Source organism: Phoxinus phoxinus (assembly GCF_949152265.1).
Source record: "Phoxinus phoxinus genome assembly, chromosome: 17".
NCBI classification, from domain to species: domain Eukaryota; kingdom Metazoa; phylum Chordata; class Actinopteri; order Cypriniformes; family Leuciscidae; genus Phoxinus; species Phoxinus phoxinus.
In genome coordinates, this window is record NC_136892.1 from 26,966,338 (window position 1) to 26,982,547 (window position 16,210).

General features: G+C 37.7%; 1 protein-coding gene across 17 annotated transcripts in view; it reads right to left on the minus strand.

Moving 5' to 3' along the window:
• mapk10 (mitogen-activated protein kinase 10) overlaps nt 1-16,210 on the minus strand; it is a 62,742-nt gene that overhangs the window by 26,716 nt on the left and 19,816 nt on the right. For 9 of the 17 annotated variants that reach the window (XM_079586869.1, XM_079586860.1, XM_079586871.1 and 6 more), the window contains exons 3-4: nt 7,092-7,163; nt 3,370-3,539 (exon numbers count right to left, since the gene is read on the minus strand). In XM_079586869.1, coding sequence (XP_079442995.1) covers nt 3,370-3,539; nt 7,092-7,163 — 242 coding nt within the window. Of the gene's footprint in view, nt 1-3,369; nt 3,540-7,062; nt 7,164-16,210 lie in introns of all 17 variants that reach the window. The other 8 variants (XM_079586874.1, XM_079586872.1, XM_079586864.1 and 5 more) reach the window with 2 other exon arrangements.

Below are 16,210 nucleotides of genomic sequence, written 5' to 3' on the forward strand. Positions count from 1 at the left end.
CGTCAGTGGAGACACACATGTACAGTAGTTCATCATCATAACATTGACGGGATTGGTTATGTTTGTGAGGGCAGGGAAAGGCTGTTTCATATATCCCGTGTTTTTGGGACTGTCTTTGGAACACTGCCGTTTTAAGGAGGAAATACTCTGCAATGGTGTTGACTTATGAATTTACATATAAACACTACAGTAAAAACTTGATTTTAGAACTTTCCAGCATTTTTGAAACACTGCAAATCATTTTTTATTAATTAAATACATTAAAGACCATATTCAATCACTGTAATTAAAGCACAAAACATCTCATGCCCCCAAACCCAACACACTGAAGAACTCTAGATAGTACTAAGTCACTGACAGTCACAGTGGAGTTTGGTGACAGCCTGGTGAAATGAAACACAGCCTAGACGAGTAATTAACTTGACACTAAGTTCATCTCAGTGTTCAGCCCCTCTGCCAGCCGCTCAAGACTTCCGCTCAGAACTGTCCTAGCGACTTGTTTGTGCTCTCATTATTTTTCTTTCAGAAATGACAGTCTTTGTGCCTGAGATTAATCTTGTCATATATGAACAAGACATGTAAATAAAGGCATTTTTTATATGAGAGGGTGTATAATAATCAGAAATTAGTATTACGGTAGTGCTCATTGCATACTAGGATTAATCATAGACTGTAAAAAAGTATGGACGTATTGTACATGACGTCACCCGTAGGTTCCTGAAGAGCATTTTTGAAGCTCAAAGTGGGCGGAGTCAGCCGTCGCCATCTTGGCAGTCACTCCTGCATAACCGAAAATAGGCAAAGAGGCGGGATTATCTGAGACGGCTAACAGACAAACGGCTAATAGTGACAGCAGAGCAATCCACCTGTCACTCAAGTGGCCACGCCCTTAATTATGCCGAACAATATCAATAATCAATATCTGAATAATCAATATCCCAACGGCTCTGTGACAGATTGCATGTACAACAGCGAGGACTAAAGCTACCGTCAGCGAAACACAAAAATGTGGATATAACATATTGCTTTCATCCAATATTTGGGCCCAAAAGTCCCCATAGAATCTGACAGCATCTTTTTGATTCTGGAGAAATTGCCTTTGTATTGCATAATGGATTATATAATTCAAAACAGAGTGTGATATGCTGCATTTTTTCATAATGTTGTTTGTTTTTCTAGATGCATGTACATTTACTTTCTTGGCACACACCTTTTTACCCAAAATGCAATATTGGAGAGAGTCCTGCCAGGCATAGAATCTCATTTTCTGTCAGGAAATTGGTGTGTGTGTGTGTGATATAATAAATTATTAGCGACCAAACCTTTAGCAGCAGCAGCACGATGCCAGATGCTCATAGCTCTATTACTCTGAGGAAAGCAGCACTGCGTCTTCTAAATATTCAGCATGTACTGTAGCTTTCCAACATGGACTGTGAATGATTTGATGGATTCGTTTAATAACTCCACAGACCCAGCTAGCTAAACTATGCCATGAAAACGTGGTTATAACCTAACAAACATACTTAATATTCTGATAAATGTTTGGTTAGTTTATAGAAAAGAAAAACATATATACTGTGAAATATTGTTACAATTTAAAATGACTGTTTTCTATTTTTATACATTTTCTAATGTAATTTATTCGGGTTATGAAAAAGCTGAATTTTCAGCATCGTTATTCCAGTCTTCAGTGTCACATGATCCTTCAGAAATAATTCTGATATGCTGATTTGCTGCTCAGTTATTGCGAACAAAAACTGTTTTCGTCATTGATAATAATTAATCAGAAATGTTTCTTAAGCACCAGAACAGCATATTAAAATAAAAATTCAGCCTTGTCATCACATGAACACTGTAGAATAGATTATATTTTTGAATTATATCAAAAATAGAAACAGTTATTTTAAATAGTAATAATATTTCACAATATTACTGAAGCCTTGGCGAACAGAAGAGACTTTCTAAAACATGAAAAAAATCTTAATTTTTCCAAACTCTTGAAATTCAAGAAATCCTTGAAACTCTCTACTACATTTGTCAATAATAGAAAAGTAATACTATTCTGAATTAAAATTGTCGCACAAACAAAATCAAGTGTTAAATAAAGCAAAGATTAGGCTATTGGAGTACGGCTTACAAGAAAATTCTATTTGCCTTTCTACTTCAATCAATCAATCAATCAATCAATCAATCAATCAATCAATCAATCAATCAATCAATCAATCAATCAATCAATCAATCAACATTTATTTGTTAAGCACATTTAAAAACAACACAAGTTGGCCAAAGTGCTGTACATCTCTAAAAAATACTCAAACAGTCAACAAACATTACTCAACACAAAACAATGGCTCAATATACAACACTGATCAGTGTCCCAAAACCTTCAAAATGTCATGTTTTATTCAATGTGTTCCTTGCCGATTCTTTGTGAAATTTACCAGCAATTTCTTAGCGAAAGATCTTGCATTCACAATTGAAATGATATGAATCATCCCAATCTACTTACAGTGATTGTATGTAAATTGGCTGTCGTGGTAAATTGCCAGATTTTTGCACAGATTTGCTACTCAAATAAATGAAACTTAGTTTGTAACTAAAAACAAAACGACTAACTTCTAAGCTTTTAACATTTTGAAAACATTGAACAGCAATATAACCTAACCACAACCAGTTTCATCAGGGTCTGTGGAAGACATGTGACTTTGCACCTCTCTCTCTCTCTCTCTCTCTCTCTCTCTCTCTCTCTGGAGAATGATGTGGCGTTTGTTAGGCTAATGCCGCTGCCATGCTACATCATGTGACTGCTGCTGAGGAGAGGAAGTTCAATTAGATCAGGGTTGTCCATCCAGCAGGCACGATTACTGCAGCCAGCAAACCAGCCAGAACACATCAACAATCCCATTAACAGTCCAGTCCTGCCTCTCTGCCTTCTCCACAACAAACGTACCGCTGCCACTGAAGCTCAGATGCAAGGAAGGAGGAATGGGGGAGGGGACAAGCCACCCCTCATCCAGATTACCCACAGTCCACACATTAGCCACGGCTCAAAAATCATAAGGTTTGGGATTTTGGGAAGCGCAATAAACGGACGGGTTATTTTCTGAAACTCGGATCCAAATTAGCTTCTGTCGACCGGGAACGTCTCGGTTACGTATGAAACCCTCGTTCACTGAAGTAGGGAACGGAGACGTCACGTCGGAACGTGACCGAATGAAAGGGAACAGCAATTCATCACACACCCTGCCAAGAAAACCCCAAATATCGCTCTTAAAATTCAAAGCCTCAAGATGTTTGATAATCATTATGACATCCTTAAGGACATATTGTCACGATAAAAACACAAAGAGATGCACCATGGGTACTCACCACACTATTCCCTGAGCCCCAGACCCGATGGGCTTTAGATTTTGGTACCGTTTGAGAACCGTGAAAGTGGAATCTCCTACTTCCACGCTGTAGAACTGGTTGTCCACTTTGCTTTTGCTCATGTTGTAATGCTGGGCAATGTAAGAAACATCAACTTGTTTGCCAAACCCCTGCGTGGAGAAAAAGATGGATGTATGAGCAGAGGACATCATATAACATGTGTTTAGACAGTTGATAAGCAGCTCCAACGCACTTGTAGGCATAGTCATAAAAACATGTGCAAATGATTCTATGATTCACCTCGATAGTGATATAAAGAGGTATAGATAAAACTGTTTGTATTCTCTTCATCAGCACAGGATGTGAAAGCTCATTTAACACTGTAAAAACACAGATGAGTTTGCTTAAATGATTTGCAGACAAATACATAATTGATATGTGTAGACCTTGATATTTAGGTCAAACCACCACACACTAAGCAACTAAATTCAAATGATTACATGAAATGAGTCACAAATGAGTGAAGAAAAATATTACAACAATTACAATAACAATTTGAGAAGAGGCCACAGCAAGACTATATCTACAAGCCAAAAAATATGTAATATATGAATACCAAACATGGAAAGCCAATAAATACTGCAAGTAATTGTCTGATTTTGAGATGCAAAGTATAATTTTAAATATGTGATGAATCAAGTCACTATTTCTCACTATTGTGATTTTAAATGTAAAAATGTGGCTTGTCTCATAGCCCTGCAACGTTATATCGCCCAATTGCATCTTAATTTCACCTAATTACATTGCAATTTTGAGATAAAAATTTTTTAAGTAGCACAGGATATGAAATGATGTATATTCCCAGCTAACAAAGAATGTTCTCAGGGGTTTGTCTGGAAAAGGTTCTCTCAAAGTTATGTCAATAACTTATCAAAACATTCAGAAAACATATTTTTGTAAGCTGGGTTCTTACCCATAACATCTAAACATTTCAGTTTCGCTACTAGAGAGGGTATCTTATCTGTGCTTGGCTGAAGATCTCAGATATCACACTATATTAAATATATTAAATGAAATAAAGAGTCTCTCTGTTCTGGAGTTCATGCCAACGACGGCACAAGGGCCAACTGTGTAATCGATTGTACTAACTGTCACATAGTGAATATATTTCGGGTATACCAAGGGAGGAAGCTGTCCACATAATTTCACAAGCTAAAATGGTAATGTGAGAGAGAGAGAGAGAGAGAGAGAGAGAGAGAGAGAGAGAGAGAGAGAGAGAGAGAGAGAGAGAGAGATAGAGAGATAGAGAGAGAGATGCATACTGTATGGGTGTGTGAGTGTGTACGTGCTTCATAAAGTCTATCTTCATCATGGGAGTAACCCCTCACTGCAGTGCCCCCCTATTAAACTGACTGGGCTAATTTGAAGCTAATGAGCTAAGATTTGCATTAATTGCTGCCTTTATTGAAACAAGGCATAGAGCACATAGAATGGTTTGGTTTTATTATTGTGGTGAAATTAGTTCTGTTCCAAAACCTAGATGACATTTTAAGGCAAAAAGCATAACAATTCATAACAATAAAAATTTGTTACATTTATAGCACTTTTCTCAGCACTCAAAGCGCTTTACAGATGAAGGTGGAATCTCCTTAAATCTCCACCTGGATGATGTGACGGCAGCCATGCTGCGTCAGAAGGCCCACCACACACCAGCTCACTGGTGGAGAGTGATGAAGCCAATCGGTGTATGGGGATGATTAGGAGGCCATGATGGATGGGGGCCAATGGGCAAATTTGGGATTTTTAATGACCACAGAGAGTCAGGACCTCGGTTTAACGTCTCATCCGAAGGACTAGCAGCATACAGTAATATTGGTTTTAACATTTAATGAATATATAAATCCAGCATGTGATTTATATATTTATATATTCAATTATTATTATTATTATTATTCAAAATTTATTTTAAATGCAATATTTAATAATGATAGTAATACATTATATTATTATACAAAATGTTATAATAAAAGTATTCATAGAATTATTATTATTACAAACAATAATAATTATTATCATTATTGTTCTACATTTATTTTATTTTACAGAGCAACAGTAAAATTACAATATGTTAAAATAAAATAACATTTATGGTTGCATTAATTTATTTGCTTTCAAATGTTAAACCTTTGAGCTTTTATTTTGGCGGAAAACTGCAGGAACCATAACGCTCCTCTTTGTTGACAATAAAATATTTATAAATGATTCTCATTACAATCGAAACTGAAAATATATATATATAATAAATATATATATTGAAAACATTCATATTTTTGTGTGCTTTTTTTTTTTTTTTTACAGTATTTTGTTGTGTCATGCTAGCATCAAAATCTATTGGAATCAGTTGAGAGAAGTCTCCCATGCCCCGTATAGGCAGTAGCCAGGTTCTGGAACAGAGCTGATACACTTTTAGGGAAATGAAACACACTTGGTTCAGGAGTCAGTTGCCATTTAGTCATTTAGCGGACACATTTATTTTGAATTGACCCGCAGAACACTTCCTACAGTGACAGTCCCTGTGGAGGACACAGAGGTTAAGTGTCTTGCACAAGGGCACAGTGTTGATTCATGAATCCTCTGGGATTTGAACCAATAACCTCTTGGTTAACAGAATCTTTATCCACTAGTCACCTCTGCCTAACTGCCCTCTTGACCCGGGAACTGTACGTCACACCGAAGGTCATTCTGACAGGTGATGAGGAACATTTAAGGCCCAAACGAAAAGGACAAGAACCCCAAGGAACATATGGCTTATTGAATGTTTTGCTGTGCTGATTACTGTACTTCTGGGAATAGATACTGTACTTCATATTTATATCAAGCAGAGGGAAGTTTCATTATGTAACTCCATCATTAACAGGAAATGATACAGTATACTGATATGTAATCTGATATTGAATCACAGTGTTTCCACTGATAAATGTGTTACAGTATATCAGTTACAATACAAATCAGGTCAACAAAATATTCTGTTTCTTGACTCAAGTCCGTCAATCTAGAGCCCTTAAATGAAGGAAGATATACATCTGTAAATTTAATTTAAAATGATTGTTCACTCAAAAAGTTACAATTCTGTCACCATTTACCGAACTCGCCCTCAACATATTTGTGTTCATGGGGTGCAAAAAACAACAACTTATTGTTGTGCTCCATAGAAGATAGAAAGACATATGGGTTTAGAACAACTTGAGTTTAAATAAATGATGGCAGAATTTTTATTTTTGGCTAAACTATCAACATGGAAAAGCATTTGCAACCCATTATATTTCATATTGTGATGAAAAAAAAGTCACTTTCCCGGAAAAAAGAAAGTCCTATGGGTTTGCAACAACACAAGGGTGAGTAAATGATTCGGAATTTCTTTTTCCATTTAAGTGCTTTTAATTTGAATGATATATCTGTATGACTGCATTGGTTTTTAGAAAACACTTCCATGCATATTTAAAGTGCATTAAGATCCCCTTAATGCATTTTGGGAAACCCGACTCAGAATGGCTTGGAAAGCTGCGAGGAACTGATCCTGTGTAAGCTGTACATCTTCCTTAAGGACCCAGACATGCTGTCACCAGTATTTGTTTTAGGCAATGACACATCCATAAGAATGACGGGCAGAATGGAAGTGAATGAATACTCTACCTTTTAATTTACCTGTATGGAACACACACCTGACAAAAGGCAATCTTCACATCCAGGACAGGAGCACTGCAGTTATATAAGAAACGTCTGTTCATAAATACCTGAAACACAGCAATACAACAAGAAGGAAAAGATCAAAACAGGATAAATGATAGGGATTTTCCCTCTCTAAACTGATATTGAGGTGGTAAGATATTTGCTTTGTTCCGTAACGCTCATTTCATCTCCAAATATCCTCATTTCTCAAGATGTTTTTTTTTTGTTGCAAATATTGATATGTGCTAAAAGAGAGAGAGCTGTGACGATAAACAACACTTTTTTTCTTTTTCTCACATCTACCATCTTGATTCGGTCTCAAAGCCCCTGCCCTGTGGATATAACGCCTCTCGGCACACGGAGGATCTGTGCATTAGCTCTGCGTATGTGTCTGAGGATGCAGGCTTTCCAAGAATAGTCAGTGTCATCCAGGAGTCAGAGACAGTATGATCATTTGGTTTGATTTTTTCCTCCGCCTGCTCTGCTCTGTTTCCTGTTACACTTTTTTTTTCTCCCCCAAGGGACGAGAAGGAGCTTTTGGTAAGCGTTGTGCACCCTGCCTTTCAAAGATACAGCACCAAAGCCCTGTGGATAAACGTTAAATATTCATTAGTGTTTTCCAGACTTCATCTCAGTAACAAAGGGATCAATCCATATAGATGCACAATATGTGGGTCATTTTAACGTTATGAAATGCTGTTTTGATTTTGTTTCTCTGGTTATTATTACTGATTTAACTTGGTGTGCATGTAAACAAATATTTAATATTGATATTAATATATAAATATCAATATTTATATATTATTACCAATAATAAATACAAATCTGTGTCACAGATTATAATATCGGACATCAACAGATTTGTTCCAGAAATATATTTTTTTGTAATTGTATTTATGTATGTTTATGTATTATTCAATACATAAAAATCACAATACTGCTGTTTTTACTGTATTTTTTATTATTAAATAAAAGCAGCCTAAGTGAGCATGACACAACCCTAATGTATATAGGCTAAAATCAAGTCTTACATTCTTTTTAGTAAATATTGTACCTGCCATTAAAAAATATCAAATATACCCAAAGTTGGGTTAAAAATGTAATTTAAAAATTTAACCCAACGGCTGGGTTAGTCCATATTTGACCCAAAATTGGGTTGAAACAACCCAGCATTTTATAGAGTGTAAGGCATAATATCTAAAATGCCATAACTGGTTGTGCCTTCGACACATCTTATTTATAGATGATGGTTAGGATGTGTCAGTGATGTTCATGCTGGTTTTGAGTGGCGGCTCACAGCTGTGTGTGTAAATGGCATGAGAACTGCCTACAGCCCACGTGTGTTTGTCAAATGACTGACATTAACAGCACTGCTTTCATTTCCTTTTCACAGCGGCTGCTAAACCTGCACTGATGCTCTGAGACGAAGAGCATGATGGGATATGCCGCAGCTCCATGACGATAACCTTAATATCATTGATTAAAATGAGTCAATAAGAGGGAGACATCTTAGAGAGAGAGAGAGAGAGAGAGAGAGATCTTAAATAACTCCTTGTTCAGTAATTTGCTACTCCTTAATTACTATTTTCCTTCATTATTTGCTCTGGAGTTGGTCCAATAACAGTGCATATGTGTAAACTCCTGATCAATACAGAAAGCTTCATAAACACAAGCATCCAGCATTAAATACTGCAAATACTTTGTGCAGCTGAAACTGTCTGATTCATCTTACACAGATCTAATAATGACTAATGAAATCATTTTTTGCCAATTTTAATCCAAGCAACGTGCTTTTTTTTATATTTCAATACCTCCTAAAGTAAAAACATTGCATAGCACTCACGAATCATGAATCTCACAATTATCGAATCATGTCCTCATTAGTTTAGTATCTGTTCCTTTCAGAGGTGGACAGTAATGAAGTACATTTACTTGAGTGTGTACTTAAGTAAACTTTTTGAGTATCTGCACTTTACTTGAGTATTATTTTTTCTGGAAGCTTGTTACTTTAACTTCACTATATTTGAAAGGTACACAATTATGGTTGTGTAGCTGGGTTTGACGATTTGAATTTTTGACCAATAGGATCTGTACTTTCACTCAAGTAAGGATGTTGTGTACTTTTGTCCACCTCTGGTTCCTTTATACTGAAAGCGATTCATTCAAAGTAAACATTCCGACAATCTGTTACCATGGCGGCAAACAAACCAATACTTTTTTTTAGAAAACAAATGAACTGTTTGAAAACTGATTTACTAAAACAGCATTCAGCTCAGGAGAGCATCCATGAACAGATTTCAACAGTCTGAAGGCACACAGATTTGTATCACTCACGTATGGTAATGAGATACAAACTCCTGAGATATTGAAAAGTTACTGTAAGCTATTTTCAACAGCACCAAACAGAACAGAAAATAACAAATAACACTCTCAAATTCTCCCCCTATCTGCCACTGTTCAGAAAACAAATAACCCTGCTAACATTTTAAAGAGGACCTACGGTATTATGCTTTAAAAAAAAAAAAACATTTGTTAGTGTGTAATGTTGCTGCTTGAGCATGAAATAGGTCGGCAAAGTCACAAAGCACAGGGAGTTATTCTCTATAGGCCGTGGGCCGGACCCCGAAATTGTGAATTTCACAGATCCCTGCCAAGGAACTAAGTGATTTGTTTACAGATGGCATGTAAAAATTCTTATAAGTAGTGTAATCATTGTTTCCAACGTTGATGTGTGCACATTTTATGAAGATATCGATTTAAACTCTTACATTTTTAAACGGGCAAATTTGTAGAACTACTAAATCGTAGCGCCAGAAAACGTAAACAAATCACCCGTCTCCTTGACAACCTGTCACGTCTCCCTGACAACAAACATATTTGATACAGTAACTTTGCTCTCTTTATAACGAAATCCTGCGATTTAAATAGTCTTTATATACTTTTTGTCTACACGAGATATACTATACATTGTGCACTTACCGTCAGAAGACCTCTAAGGTTATTGATCACCCGTGACATACATAGAAATTTACATAGACCGCATAACAACAAAGCGGGACGCGATTGACAGCCGGTGTGCGACAATATGAAGTGCTGTAAGTTATACATGTTGCTTCTAGGGCAAAAAGCCCAATAACCTTATTTTCTCAAACAAGTTGGGCATCATTTGTTCAGTGTGCCCAGAAATGGGTTAACCTCAACACTGCTGAGAGTTTAATAGCTGAAAAAGCCATAGCAACATTCAATTTAACAGAAACCTGGAGAGCCCAAGATGTGCCAGTTAATGTGGGCTTCCATAGGGAATGCTACATGCTCTTCACCAATAATGATCACATTGCAAGAGCATATAGGAGGAGAGAAATGGCAGCCAAAGATACTGAAGGTATGTATCAAATCCATAAATTCTGCAAATTTTCTATTAAAATAATTGTGTATTGATCGTGTAACTTTGGCTAAGTATGTGTGTATTGTAGTTAGTTTAAGAAAGTATGTTAAATAAACCTCACACTACCAGTGAATCTTAACTACACAAAGTGATTTTTTATTCATGTATATTTTTGAACACTTTATCTTAATTTTATTGAAAAGCTGGAGATTTAACAAGGGCAAAAAGCATATTCAATATAAGATTACAGTGAATAGTGTAAGGTTGACAATGAATTGAACACAAGTCATTTTTTTAAAGGAATGTTTTATTTGAAACAAAGACATTACATGGTATTCTTACAAATCTAAACAGTGAGATTACTAGATTAAAAGTAACCACCTTTGATAAACACATTCTTTGTCATATTTGTCTACCTGACAATTCATCCTATTCATACTGGAATATATACCAAAATATTTTCTATTCCTCTGTTCTACAGGAGAAGTTTGCAAAGCCTGCCAGACATACCTCCCCCAATGCAGCATGGATGGAGGATCGAGGGGGAATTCTATGCAGTTCATTGGATGACATTTCCACCAGCACCAAAAAGTGTCTTGGAGCTTGTGCATTGCCAGTGCAAAGTATTACAATGTGTGGGGGGGAACTGCACATGTAGAAAGCACCAGCTACCATGCACAGACATGTGTCTATTGGTGCTTTTCCACTGCATGGTACGGCTCGGTTCAGCTCGGAACGGTTCAGCTCGCTTCACTTTTCCACTGCGTGGTACGACTCGACTCGGTACGGCACGGTTCGGTTCGCTTTAGCTCGGTTGCTTTTCCACTGCAGTTAGTACCGCTTCAAAGTGGGTGGGACTGATCGTTAATAGTTGCCGCCTCTACTGGCTCGGTAGTCACTTTTTAGTTTTTTTAAATTTTTTAAGTTTGTAGGTCCGGTGGTAGCCGTGTGCGGCTAAGAGCTGTGCTACTTCTTGGAACACTTTTTCATTCCGTGTTGCCCCATCCAGCTCTCGCTGGATCCACTCCTCGGCAACCAACGAGAGGAACGACTGCACCTCGTCCACTGACCACGATTCAGCCATTTCTTGTTTGATTTTTTTTTACCTCTTTTGTCAAGTAAATACTCTAAAAACAGGTGCTACCGCGTTGGCTGTTGTCTGGCTATTTACATCTAGCGGGTTTAGTGTCTCGTGACGCAAATACAATGACGCTGAAGTGACGATTCTGTCTGACCAATCAGTGATCTGCAGTGTTTTCACGTCACATTTAGTATCGGTACGGTACGCTTGGAACCTCAACAGAGGTGGTACCATTTAAAGCGAGCCGTACCGTACCATGCAGTTGAAATGCGCCATAAGTGAGCCGTACCTAACCGTACCGTACCATGCAGTGGAAAAGCACCAAAGCGTGCCGTGCCGTACCGTACCATGCAGTGGAAAAGCACCAAAGCGTGCCGTGCCGTACCGTACCATGCAGTGGAAAAGCGCCATATGTAGGAACTGCACCAACGCTGTCTAAGGATGAAACACACAACATTGTGAGCGTGCAGCCATGGCCTGAGTACATCTTTAAATAACATGACACTAATAAAAGTTAATCTGGTTCAAGTTCGTTTTTGTCTGGTGTTGTAAATTCACTAAATAGCCCTAGTTAGCCGTTGATAATCTAACTCAGGGGTTTTCAAAGTGTGTGGCGGGCCTCCAAACAGTTTCAGGGGAGGATCAATGGAAGTGAAACTATTACATTACTTGCATTAGTTATCAAAAGGAGATCACACAGAATAGCCCACATGTGTGAGAGTTCAGATACAGTAGTTTTGGGGAACTGTTTTCCCCTCATCAGGCTGAAACTAATAAATGCCTTAGGACAGACCTTTGTTTATAACTGTTTGGTGCAGTAAGAAGTTATGTTCAGCAATATTAGGCTATTTTGGCTCAAATGTTGAGTGCCTATGGGATAAAAAATATATAATTATATCCCAAAGGCATCCAGGAATTGAGCGAAACTTACCAAGTAAACTAAAAATGTGGTGGGGGGCACGTCGTTTCCCACGCTTTGTTTGAAGGCACGCAGTCTCAGACTTTGAAAACCCCTTATCTAATGTTTGCCTTACTATAACATTAGCCAACTATACAAAATAAATCCAACGTGGACGTTGCCTCATGGAGATACCGTTAATATGTTGCCTACTTCACCCAAGTGAGGTGTTCCAAGAGCGTCTGCCTTCAGCCCGATGTCGGCTTCACCGTCAGGAGAGGAAACGCATGCAAAATATACAAAATACAATGTGGGATTAGACAGGAATCAGGAGATAACGTAAGCTAACTATATAACCGTGTGTGTTTTAGACATCTCACTGCCCCAACATAGCTGATTCAAACTGTCAACTCATTATGAACTATGGAAGCTGTTTATATCATCTGTGTTGGAGCAGGGAGTTGTCTAAAACAGGCAGGACAACGTGTATCGTGTAACTTACTCCTGGAGATGTTTGGGAAATACTCCCGCAGTACATAAGCTTCACTTCAAATAAGATAAATTCATATAACTGTTAGCTAGTTACACGGAAGGAACGATGGAAAAAAACTTTAAAACTTTCTTCTTCTGGACGAAAAAAAAAAAACTTCAGCGTCATAGTCAACATTTTAAGACAAATGCAAATAAGCCCTTGATAAACTCTTTACAACACACAGTTAAATAAATAATTAGCTTGCGGTATCCACAGAAAAAAAAGCTGATCCTACCATACAAAGTTACTTCAGGTGCTAACACTAGCCAACTTGCCGTATACTACATTTAAAACGACAAAAATAGCTTACCATTACCCACGTGTGTAGCATTCGGCGAACATATGCCAAGACCAATGCATTCAGACTTTTTACAATGTTTCGGATAATGCTAGTGCTAATCAGTTACCTACCTTTCCACGATGTGTGGTGCAGTCATACACTGTAGCCAAAAAACGGAGGACTCGCCACTGACCGGCCGCCGCGCCCGCGAGTTCAGTTCACATCCGGGTCTTCGGTCACCGGTTCAAATAATGATGTGATTGGTCAACTCAAGTTGACAAGGTAACAACACGAGCTTTGATTGGTTCTTACTCCGGCTAACATTTTGTGGTTAGCTAGCGAGATTATATCTACGTTATATTTTTAATGTGCAACAATTGACGTTGGAAACAAGCAGTAATGTGCTCAACAACAATTTATAAAGCCAGTTATAAAAAATTAACCAGTTCCCTGGAGGAGATCTATCAAATCGAAAACTAAAGGAGAAAAACAGACTTGGCCCACTGCCTACTATCCGTAAGCACTGTTTCTGAAACGCCTCGAATGTAGTCTTTCGAATGTAGAATGTTGGGGGGGGGGGGGGGGGGGGGGGGGGGTACACATCCAGGAATGTACACATCATAATATTCCTCATTTAAATAATTTCCACCCAAGGCATACGCAAAAAAAGGGCGTGGCCTGGTTGATTGAATGAGTGCTCTCGATAACGTCCACTATGGTTTCGGACAACACTACAAATGGCTGTCCCCTCAAATAGTGCCCTATTTTAGGGTATAGGGGGCGATTTCGGACACAGCCATAGCGTTATTGACAGTTTGGACAGAGAGGTGCTGCAATAATGCTAAATATTTTTTAATTTTTTTTAACTTTTATTTTTAATATTTAAGCATGAAAACCTATTCTAGTAGACCCCTATTCCAATACCTATTCTAGGTCCTCTTTAATCATGGTACTCCAATTACTATCTAAGCAGGATTAAAGGATAATTCCGGTATTTAACACCTTGAGTCTATATTGTAGTTTGTTTTGGATGAACAAGAGTGGTGGACAACATTTTTTTGACAATGTTTCCTCTCTCGAGTTTTTGACTAAAGAATTGGCCATGGACCCATTTAACATTGGAGTCAATGGGCATGTCCGAAAATGTCATTAAAACAGCCAATAATGTTCGTTTACAAAACTGTGCAACTCACCGAGTGATTAGTGATGTTAGTTGATGTTCCAGAAACAAAAAGTGTTGCGAAATACAGTTTCTGTCGTGTTTTATTAGTCATTTTGTAAAATCCCATTGAATTCTGTTGAAGGACTGAGTGCTCGGTAATATAAATGCGCTACCGGAAACGGAAAAGGGGCTGTTTACATTTGGTCGATGTAGTCTTTTTGCTCGCTTCCGTTTCTCATAAGGCTAGCGAGCAGAGCAACTGTGCTCCGGGAGAGTAAGCGAAATAAACAAACAAAACCTTGAAAATATTGAAAGACGTGACCACTGACCAGTGCAATATGAAGTTGAACTCGACTGTGACCGTGAGTGTTCCGCGAGACATAAACATCGGTTATCGCCATCAAGTGGTCGGGAGTGTGTAACGCTTAAGATTCAAATATTGAGCGGAAGTTACACGGTTGTGAAGTGTCTGAAAAAATAGTTCCACTATAGCAAAATAAACGGATTGGAATCATATATTGCGACGATATATTGTTTATAATCATCAACGAACACCACTAACCACTCGGTGAGTTTAACAGTTTTGTAAACGAACATTATTGGCTGTTTTAATGACATTTTCGGACATGCCCATTGACTCCAATGTTAAATGGCTCCATGGCCAATTATATTATAGTCAAAAACTCGAGAGAGGAACCATTGTCAAAAAAATGTTGTCCACCACTCTTGTTCATCCAAAACAAACTACAATATAGACTCAAGGTGTTAAATACCGGAATTATCCTTTAAAGTCACATTTTACTCACTTTACTTCTGTAAACTGACATATTTCTGAGTGAAACAGGATATTAAGTGAGAAAAGATATAGGATGGGGCTTATCTTATCCATCGGAAATCACCTGAATTGTAAAAAGTGAATGCTACAATCCAATATGGATGAGAAAAATTATAGGGAAAAAAAATAAATAGATACAAGACAAGTGAGAGAAAAAGATCAATCTATGCTTCTCAACACCTTCGACTGAAAGGTTGTGTTTACAGCAGTACCAGCTACAAATGCTAAAATAAAATCACACCAAATCAACACTCGCACCAAAGGAACAAAAACAGAGAACAACGAGGATGTGTTTGTGATTTTTAATGAACAAAATATGAATTAAAAAAATAGCTTTTTACATTTTCTGAAGAAGCTAGCACATGCTTATCATGCTGCCATGATGCTAGAGTTTTTTTTAGCACATTCCTGTGCGGTTGCTAGGGTATTATGGGTTGTTGCTATAGGGCATTACAAAGGTGTTGATTACTATCCCATGTCAAAAGAGCTCTTCCATATACTGTTCCCTATATATGTCCCTCTTTTTTCAATAATAACAGCTAGACTTAGCAAACACCACTAATGAATGGACTGTAAATAGGAGAAAACAGACTTTTTTTTTTTTATAGAAATAATATAACAGCAAACATTAGTGAGTGAGGCATTTTATATAGGGCTTTTAGGATTTTGGTGTGGCATCAAATCAAGACTACCGGTTTGAAAGTCTCCATAGCAACATGCAGTATTTCACACGATCCTCTTAAATTAGACATTATTGATTGCTCAGATAAGCTGAGAAATGTATACACACTCTAGAGCTGCTCTTCAAGAAATATTTGACAGCATGGTTGAGCTGCACAGAAATATTAGGCTATCTATAAAGAGGAGGATATGGCAAGGTCAGGCCCGACGAATGAATCCGAGAACCGATGAAGAACCGTGATAAGTAAGTGATGAATT